Source organism: Adiantum capillus-veneris, chromosome 14, assembly GCF_014529385.1.
Source record: "Adiantum capillus-veneris isolate H3 chromosome 14, ASM1452938v2, whole genome shotgun sequence".
Taxonomy (NCBI): Eukaryota; Viridiplantae; Streptophyta; class Polypodiopsida; order Polypodiales; family Pteridaceae; genus Adiantum; species Adiantum capillus-veneris.
The window spans coordinates 136,227,092-136,237,629 of NC_140944.1; the positions used below are offsets into that span (position 1 = coordinate 136,227,092).

Sequence of the window (10,538 nt, forward strand, 5' to 3'; positions counted from 1 at the left end):
GATCTTCTTGCCGAAGACATCTAGCACGCCATGCACTCTGAACATCCAGGGAATTCCAAGTAGTGCATCGCACGCTTCCAATGGCATGATATAAAATTCTTATGTGTCTACATATGACTGAATATGCAGACGCAGCTTTCCAATAATGGGAGTAACACACTCTGAGTGGCCAGGACATGCCAACCCTGCCTCTGTTGTGTACCCCATCTCTTCAACTCTAATGCCCAGCTTCATAGCTAGCTCTGGTGAGATAAAGTTTGCTTTGGCACCTGGATCGAAGAAGATGAGTGCCATTTGATCCTTAACTTTACCCCATGCCTTGCATAACTCACTGGCATCTGTATTGGGCCTATCACCCACCATATCTGGCACCAAACCTACTGTGGGTTTAGGATTCTTGCCTTTCTGGTCCTCTTTATCCTCTGAGTCAGCTGGTCTTTCCCTTTGTGGACAATTGGTAGCAAAGTGACCAGGCTGCTCGCATATAAAGAATTTATTTTCAGCCATTAGGACCTTCTTTTCCTCGAGTGACTTGCGCACAAAAGGCTTCCTTTTTTGTTTCTTTGCCTGCGCTCGAGATGTCCCGGCTGAATCCTTGTCTTTGGTGGCCTTTTTCGACCCCTGTGACGCTTCAAGAGCCGTTTTCACAAAGGGCTTCTTCGCTGAATTTTTCTTTTGTTGACCTCCTTTCTAGTTGCTCGGAAACCCACTGTCCTCTCCTTTCAACAAGGCAAGACCAGTGCTAGCAACTTCCATTACCTGAGTGAGGGTAGCCACTCTGTTCTTGGTATAGTAATCGCGAAGCCCTTTAAGCAGCCCACAACAATACTTCTCTATCTGCTCTGTCAATGGCACAAACTTGTAGGAGGTCACTGAGAGTAACGCTTTACAAAACCTTCGATTGTACTCCAACAAGCTCTTGCATATAGCTGTAGTAAGCTGGTGCCAATTTGTCATGACGTCGGCTTCAAATTTATTTATCAACCAAGCAGATGCAAACATTGGCTTGAAGTAAACCCAAGTGGCTGGTGCCTGTCCTTGCATTAACAATGTCGTCCACCATGTGAGCGCATTGTTCTTTAAGAAAGTGGCAGCTTTCCTGACCTTAGAGGCCTCTGTAAAATTCCCTCGTGCATAAGATGTATCAAACTGCCGGAGGAAAGTGAGAGCCTTTGCTTTATCCTCGAAGCCACTGAAAGTGCTGAACTTTACAGCTGCACCACCTTCTTTGTAAGCTTTCGGCTTCTCTAGTGCCCCCAAGTTGTAATAAGGAATGGTCTGCAACATGGGCACTGTAGTAGGCATGATCGACACATCTTGGCCACTAACATTTTGCGTCAGACCAGAAAAACTAGCCATGCCAAAATGACCCTGTGGCACCCCAAACTGGCCCTGGTTGCAGTGAAAACCCTGCTGCATGCCGATCCTACCATACATGGGGTTTGGCATCATGCCTTGCATACCCCTAAACACTGTTCTTGGCATGTACGGCTGACTTCCAGGAGCATAACCAGCCATACTTTGGAACACTAATTCACCCCCGAAATACCCAGGATGTACCGCGGGTGGTGGAAAAATTGGGTGCATTGCTTGGTAACCAGTTCCCTGTCCATTCAAGACAGCATGCGGGCTAAACTGGCATAACCTGTGGAATAGGCGTTCTAGCCCCTGACTCCGCAACATGCGAGTGTTCCCTATCCTGCTGAGTCGCATGAAGTAGTTGGGCTTGAGCCTCAACAAGCTCTGTACGCAGTGTAGGCTGCCTATTTTGCTGTTGCATTGGTGGCGCTTGCAAGAACTCCATAAACCTTGGATTCTGCACCAGTTGCGAAAAGACATTCACCGCGGCAACTAACTAAGTCCTGAACGCATCATCCTCAAGTTGCCCAATCATAAAGCCTTGTACTACTGGAGGGACATTCACATTACAGTCTGACGTGGCCGTGAGCTCTCCCAATCTCGAAGACCATAGGAGTTTCTTGCCTATCCTTCGAAGAGGAACCCTCTTCCATAATGCCCTTCCCTTTGTCGGCCATAGTGTAATCCCGCGTTCCTGTACTTTGTGTCTTTACCCAAAACAACCGAGGCTCACTTCTTGAGGAAAAAGTGATTGATGTCCCGGCAACGGAACCTTGAAACCGGCCCGTGGGGCGGTAGGCTTTAGCTTTCACCCGAAATTCTTTACTTTAGACACATACAGAGAGAATGTGCAAAGGAACTCTGCAACGGGAATTAATACTTCAGCACACACACGACTTGAAAGCTAGAATGCTTCGAGTAGACGCCGACAACCTGTAGGCACCAAAACTGGCGCCCCTTTCGGTATTTCTTTATAATTGAGAGGGTAAATTACAAAGAAGAGTCGTGGGAATCCTTTATCAGTATTGAGCTAGATATCACCTGTTTTGGCCAAATTTCGGCAGCATAACAGCCCCAAAACTTGCGAGAAACCAATTCCCCTGCTGGAACTCTCTTCCACTGGCATAAACCCTCTGATTCTTGCCCAAAAACAGTAAATTCAGCACGTTGTATTTACTGGTTTTTGTTTTCAGCCCCAAACAGTCCCCTAACTGTCCTCTGCATTGGGGCACTATTCCAAAGGTTCTGGTGTTCGTATGGCTGAAAAACAGTCAATTTAGCGCATACACAGCGCTGAAAATGCACCTGTACGGTGAGGTTATGACCCTCACCGGTGCCTGCTTTGGAGTAGCAGTTAGCTACCCCTGTTCCTGCTCAAGGAGGCTCTTGCCTCAGCACAAAAGCATGAAACCACACAGCTGTACATCAATCAAATGAGGAGCCCTCTTGTGGGGCATCACATAATTGCACGTAGGGGAGAGAGAGAGCAGTGTGTAGTGTGCAGGGCATCACTCCTAGCACCACACTGTACATGAGAGGGAAAGAAAGCACTCCATAGCTCTTAACGTGTGACAAAAATGCAAAGTGAGGCCTCTCCCAGCTTAAAATTAAGTGCCACTTTTCTTGTATGAGGCAAGTGCATGAATTTGTGCCACTTGGCACGATTACAAGCTTTTTCCCGTTTTAGTGTTGCCGCCTAAAAATCTCCCGATTGGTTGCCCAGTTGACTTCGCGGCAGAGTTGTAAAATGTTCCCCTTGTCATACCAGAGGTAATGACGCGAACACATTTCACGGCCCAAAATAGCAGTTCCCTAATTTTTAGGAGATGCTTCCGTTGGGCTCCCACTGGTCATTTGACCATCTATCCTCATTGGGACCGCATCCAAAAGTGCAATGTGGCCCAACTGTTGGATACTTTTTGTTGGTAGTCCCACCTTGACTTTGTGCCTTTATTGAGTTCACTTCCTAGTATCCACCAACTTGCTAAGTGCGACAAAGGGACCTATATGATCTTGCTCTGAGAGACATCCTCTTACTATACGAATTCCAGTGCCGACCACTTCCCATCTGCGGGTGAAACTAACGTTCACATTGGCCATACAATGTCCGACCGTTTGCTACTTCAAAAAGAGGGTCTCAAAAATAAAACAAAAATCATTGAAAAGAAACCAACAACTAAGGTTAGCAATTGCCACATCCTCGTGACATAGTTAACAGCTGCCACGTCCTCGTGACAAAGGCCCCCATCCATCTGGGAGTCGCTGTCTCTAGAGGTGTGAGGCACTCAGCTGGTACTGCCTCTGTGATGTCCTAACACATGCTCTACACCCCTCTGATGCCTTGCAGTTGGAAGACTGTAACTCATCTGACAAACCTGAGAATTGAAGTCAGTCACCTAGAGTGTGTGTAGGACCCTCTCCCATGGGGCCTCAAGAAACATGAGGCCTACTACCAACCAAGTGGCCTCTCTGAGTGCTGACCATGGGGTTCCAAACAAGGGGCTATCTCAAGCGCTCCTCTGTGCAAGTAAGCGGGTGCTGCTCCAGGCCTTTCCGCAACTGCTCCCAAGAGCGAAGGAGACTCACAGCAAAACGATCCTCCAGTCTCCTGCTCAAACCAACTCTGTGCATCTCTCTAAAGATCCATTTGATGGAAGGTCTCCAAGGGCCTCCTGCCTGAGGCACTCGAGCTCTAAGCCACTGAAGCAAAAACTCCTCCTAGGGCTCCTCCCCTGGAAGCAGTCCTCTGACCACAAAGTTCCCAAGAAGGGCTCTGCTCTACTGTGCTGTGCCTATGATCCCCAACCCCCCGTGAGAACAAGGTAGAGTAATGACCTTCCATGCTACTTTGGCCATTGCTATCTGAGTGTCGTGCCTTGACCAAAGAAAGTTCCTTATCAGCCTCTCTACCTGGCTGATGCAAGAGCTCGAAAAGATCCAACAAGATGTAATGTACCACATAGTAGTCAACAACACGTGGTTGGCTACTACAACTTGCCTACCAAAGAGAGTCCTGCCGAACTCCAATGTAGCAACTTCCTCCCGATGGACAGGAGGAGGGGAGCAATCTGCTGCTCAGGAGACAAGTCCACGCCAACTTGACAGCCTAAGTAGCGAATTACAGTCCCTGGGGGAATCCATCTAAAACCCTCACTTGACAGCCAATCAAGCGTATGAGCATTGCCAACCAAGAAAGCCACTGTCTTCCTCTAGTTGATCAGTGCGCCTGATGCACAACAAAACGACGCTAGAGCTTGCCGACACGTGTGCACGTTGGCCTGTTGGCCCTCTAAGTACAAAGCTGAGTCGTCTGCAAACTCAGCATCCAGTAGCTCATCGCCCCGAATAGGGAGCGCTAAGCCACGTGCTCCCCCTCCTCTGTCTATCTGTCACCGTGAGGATCACTGGTGCATGGTCCAAAAAAGATGTCCAAGCCAAGATGCAAACTGTCCCACCCAAGTTCTAGATGTGGTCACTAGCGTAGAAGCGATCTATCCGAGATAGATTCACTCCTCCCACTCTGCTATCTGAGCGAGAGAAGGCCAAGTTGTGTGGGGGCCTCACAAAGCCAGAGTGGTGCCAAACATTTGAAACCCTCAAAGTCATAGATAGCCTCTCCCATGCTGCCAACTCAGCTCCGTGCACAGTAGCATGGCTACCTCCAATCCTGTCAGAGGGATCCTCTAGCATGTTGAAGTCACCCCCTATGCACCGTTGCTCTGCATGCGGCAGAGACTATACAATGTGAGACTAAAACTCTGCACGTGCACTTGCCACATTGGGCGCATAGATGTTCAGGAAGTCCAAGAGGCAACCCTGAACCTGCATAGTAATCCACTGAGCCTTGCCAGGCACAATAATACCCCTGCCCACAATGGCCTGCTGCCAAGAGTCCGTAATAGTCATACATACCCCTCCCTGGATACCACCAGGTCTAAATGCAGTTGATCAAAATATCTCAAATCGCCTACGCAAAAGCTGACCACATCGTCTAATGCGTCTCTCACAAAGATGATGCTCCTGCAACATAAGAAGGTCAATCCGCCCACAAGGCAGTGCTGAAGCCCTTGACGCAATCGACACCGCTGGCGCTGAAATTGGGGCCCACCTAATCTTTGCACGTTCCATAAGACAATCCTCATGGGAACGAGAGAGAACTGATGTTGCAGCAATAGCTAACCGCGCTATCTTCGAGGTTGGCTTGGATGGGGAGTAATCCGCATCCGAGTGTGCCCGAGATAGGCGTGACTGCAAAGACTGTCTAGCCTAGACCCAAGAAGAGCAGGAGGCTAGGGCTGAGCCTGAGGTGAAGGTCGAGCCCGTGGACAGGCCTTCGCAAGATGGCCCATTTGACGACAAATGAAACACTGATTCGGGAGGCCCAAATACTCCACGCTCTAGCGGAGCCAACCACCACTCACCCGAGGTAGTAGAATGACCTTCGGGAGGGTGTGGGTGTCCCGAACGAGAACACGTACTGTGGGAATGCCAGCTGCCTTGGCAGCTACAGAGGCTGCCGTGCGAGGTGTCTCCAGAACAGTCCCAATCTCTGAGCCTATCTTGGAAAGGAGCGGAAGGTACTCCCTCCTCAGGCCGGGGAAGCAGACTGAGATGGGAAGGTATGCCTCCTTGACAAGAACGTCGGTAGCTGGGTCGAAACCATGGCGCCACTGTTGAAAATGAGCTCGAACTGCTCGGATGGCCAGGGGCTCATCACAATGACCTTGGACGCCATCTCGGGAGTCTCAAACTCTGTCTGGTAATAGCCACGCCTGAGAAGCTGAACGTCGAGGATCTTGTCCACCTCTGCTAAAAGGTGGTCCTGGAGAAGATCACGCACCTCTCCTCTGCTAGGGCGGGTGCCGATGATCTTGTAGATGACGGAGGTAGCCTGGAGGCGCTCCACCTCTGCTGCGAGGCTCGCTTGCTCTGTCGGCGAAAGAGCAAGTCGGATGGTGGGCTCTTCAGGGTTGGGCGAGGGGGCTTCTTGAGAGTCTCTCTGGGGTGGAGCATGAGTTTCCATCTAAGTCTGTTGCAGTGATGGAAAGGGACCGAATGAAGACAACCCTCTGAGGAGCTCCGACGGGTAATGTCAAAGAAGCGTTAGTGTTGAGGCGAAGCAGAGTGAGGCCTGGCGAGTGTGTCAAGACCGTCGCCGATAGGTTGTAAACAGCCCACCACAACGGAGGCAGGGCAGGAGGGCAGGCAATGAAGCGAAACGGGGGGCAAGGGGCGGCAATGAGCAGAGTGCAGGCAAGGAACAGGGAGCAGGGAGCAACGGGCAGGTGTTGGGCGGGAGAGTAGTGTGCAGTGCTGGGCGGGGGGGGGCAGCACGCTCAGGGCTGGCGGGGGATTATGCGCAAGGCACAACACGCCGGGGCGGGCAGGATGGCTGCGCGCAAAAGGTGGGGCTGGAAGAGGCTACGCGAAGGTAGAGAATGTAGCGATGGCCGGGGGGTTGCGGAGAGCAGCAGCGAACCAGTGCGTCAATACTTCATGATCTTCTCCCTTAACTGATCAGTTGCTCTCCGTTTATGCTCTTACTACAGAAGGTTTATAAGGAACTTTGCCTAGATTGCCTCACCCTTGCGTGCTCTACGAAAGAAAGGTCACGTTCCACTGGACACAAAAACAGATTTCAGCTTTTAATCTCTCAAAAGGAAAAGATGACTTCAGATCACGTAATTGTCTTATCAGATATCAGGAAGTCATTTGTGGTCCAGTGTGATGCGTGTGGCAATAGTATTGGGGTAGTGTTAGTGCAAGATGGTCGGGTAGTAGCTTATGAGAGCAGAATCTTGCAAGACCCAGAAAAGACTATACAAATCTATGAGAAAGAGCTATTGACTGTGATTCATGCGCTTTCTATTTGGATGCACTACCTGCTAGGTGCTGATTTTGTTGTCCAAACACATCATTAGACCTTGTGATACTTCTTGACATAGTCAAAGTTATCTGAAAAGCATATGCGATGGGCAAACATTCTCTCTATGTTCCACTTTCAAATTCTGCATGTGGAAGGCAAGAATAATTTTGTGGCTGATTCGTCATCAAGAAAGCGACAAATTTCAGCGGTGTCAATTCCTTATCATCATGAGCTTGATGACATGAAGGAACAATATGCTATTGATGAAGATTTTGCAAGGATTTTTGAACAGCTGCAAGCTGGGCAAGCCATGAACACTATCTCCTCAGGGACAGTTTTATGATGATGCATGGCAGACTGTGTCACTAGGCCATTGCGACATAAGGTTATGGTAGAAATCCATGTCCCACCGTGTGCAGAGCATCATGGTATAGATGCGACAGTGAAGCAGTTGAGACATTCTTTTATTGGCCTAATTTGAGGAGAGATGTAGATGCCTTTGTGCGAGCATGCGTGATTTGCCAAAAGGTCAAGTTTGACAGGCAAAATGCACCAGGGTTATTATAGCCACTGCCTATTCTAGATAAGCCATGGGAAAGTATTGCTATGGGTTTTATCTTTGATCTTCCAAGAACGCCGAAAGGGAATGATGGTATATGGACCATTATTTGTAGGTTCAACAAGCAGTCCCATTTATTCTTGTCAAGAAGAAGATAAAATCTGATCAAATGGCACGATTGTTGATGTAAAATGTGGTACCATGGTATGCGACAATCTATTGTCAGTGATCGCGATCCTTGTATGACGAACCTGTTTTGGAGAGGTTTATTTCTTGTTTTGCAAGAAAAGAGATCCTTCCATTTGTTAATGATAACTGTCCGAAGGCTAGAAACCACCTCTACAAGAGAGGGCTACACGAGAAAACATGGGGAGACTCTCCTAGTGAGAAAAAGTATGTACAATGAGGGCTAGATCACGAGATGGGAGGAGGAAAAAGCCACACTCGTGCCCAGTAGTGCCGTCTAGGGGCACCCTGAACCATGGTGAAGAAAGGCCATGGGCGCCATGGTCGCAAGAAAGCCTCTTGGCACTCCCGCATGTAGTGGGAGCTGCTTGGAGTCTCTCAAATTGACCCCTGAGTCTGTGTATGAGCTCCAGCCAAATGTCCCGAACAATCTCTGCCGGTGGAAGAGGCCGAGCCTTGAAAATGTGGAAGCAACGGGCCCGCCAAATGAACCAGAGTGTCGGGCCGCAGATGAGCTCCCAACACCACTCTCTGTCGCTGCACCACTCCTGAGGGATGAGCTCTGTGGCAAGCTTCAGTGTAGGCCGACCGTCTTGGATCACTATCATCCTGCTGGTGGAAGCCAACTCAAAGTGGACTGCTGGGCCTGTGAGAGTGGACCAAGTTGCAGCACCCCAAGTGCACTGTCGGGCTGTAGAGATGGCTGGCATCAGCCGGAGAACCCGAAGCAAAACCTGATGTGCCATGGGACAGTCCACAAACAGTATCGCTGACTCTCCACAGGGTGGGCACAGACTGCACATGTTGCTGAAAAACCGTTGTGTACCAACCAACTCTCAACTGCTGTAGCCCTGTGCGTTACCAGCCACTGAAACATAGTAACTCTCCTCCGCTGCCTACTGTCCCACAACCGCTCCCAAAAACGTGTCAAGAACTCAGCTGTGAGACCCTCCTGCCAGTGAAGTGCTGCAGCTAGGTGAGCCTTTCTGCTCTCTGCTCCTTGACACTCTGACTGAGGCTCAACTGAAAGCAACTCACGGTAAAAGTCAGTAGCAGCCGCACACATATCCTCAGGCTCTGAAGCAACTGATCCATCTTGTCTCCTCAACTGGCTAACATTGGTGTGCGCGCAGAGAGAGAGAGAGAGAGAGAGAGAGAGAGAGAGAGAGAGAGAGAGAGAGAGAGAGAGAGAGAGAGAGAGTCGATTTTTTTGCAGGAAGCCTTTGCAGCATCTGTAGACAAGAGGGGTTTGAATATCCTTGTAAAGGTAGTATCAAATTCTGATGGATCATTGAGTGGTATGCATAAGAAAACAATTGATACGGAAAAACCAATTGCCAGTGACGAGTCATTGTGGAAGATTCTCCGACTAACATTTAAAGAGGAAGTACACAACATCAATGAATTGTGTGCAATGCTGGGCCAGATGGAAAAAGACTGTGTCAGTGCAATGGGTACTTCAAAAGGAAGAAAGAACCCTCCAGCAGGCGAAGCAGTGTTCACTGAAGGATGATGGGTAAGAGTAGTGGGAAAGGTGTTGGCCACTTTGAAGAGGCAGTATGTGTCGTAAACGTCACAGCTGAAGCTTTCTAAAGACTTGACATCATAACCCATGGCAGACTACGGTAGCAGCTGCAGCTTCAGGAAAACAGTGGAAATGTGTTCAACAAAAAGCCATCCATTTTTTGAGTATCGCTTTGAGTCACAAAGCTGCAGCACTTGAGCAGCGGTCTGGGGGGTCGACATTGTTAAAGGCTTACCAATGCTAGGAGGAACCCTGTTGGTTGAAAGGTCCCAAAGTGTATAAATCGAATTACTTTCTGTGATGTTGGAACTTGGCCCATCAAGATCTTTAGAAGCTCACCTGTTCATATTTTTCCTTGCACTACCACATCTCTCTCTCTCTCTCTCTCTCTCTCTCTCTCTCTCTCTCTCTATTTTGAATACATGTATTGGTACACCAATGCCTGCAAACCTATGTCTCCGGTATGCACAAACACCGTATGTTCATTCTGATTGTCGTAGGTTTGCATACTCTCTCTCTCTCTCTCTCTCTCTCTCTCTCTCTTTCGAATACATGTATTGGTACACCAATGCACGCAAATGTATGTCTCCAGTATGCACATACACCATATGTTCAGTCTAAGTGTCGTAGGAAGCACTTAGAGATGACAATTACAATAATCTATTGAAGTTCTTTTGATCTTTTACAGATGAACGTGTGTGCATGCGTGCACGTGCGCGTGAACGCTTCATTCAATTATTCGCCTAGGCAATCTTTACATTCTGCCCTTGATGTTGGGATATATTCTTGGACATCTTACAGCTCTTCTATGTTTTCTTTTAGAGTCTTCACATCATGAAACACTTTTGTGCTCTTTTGTATCTGATCTTTCTCGTGGGTTCTTCTCATTTAGAGGTTTACCAAAACAGATTTACGAAAAAAAAAAGTGCTGACACTTCAATGTGCAAACATACGTAAAACATGGCACATATGACATGCAATCCTCTATGGATTGTGATTTAAGGTACTTGAAAACGCACACCATTGGTATTAAAAATAACCAC

General features: G+C 48.6%; 1 protein-coding gene across 2 annotated transcripts in view; it reads left to right on the plus strand.

Moving 5' to 3' along the window:
• LOC147443199 (uncharacterized) overlaps positions 1–9,858 on the plus strand; it is an 81,283-nt gene extending 71,425 nt beyond the window's left edge. For both annotated transcript variants that reach the window (XM_086529809.1, XM_086529810.1), the window contains exon 10: positions 9,187–9,858. In XM_086529809.1, coding sequence (XP_086385935.1) covers positions 9,187–9,483 — 297 coding nt within the window. In that variant the 3' untranslated portion in view covers positions 9,484–9,858. The remainder of the gene's footprint in view (positions 1–9,186) is intronic.
• The last annotated feature ends 680 nt before the right edge of the window (positions 9,859–10,538 follow it).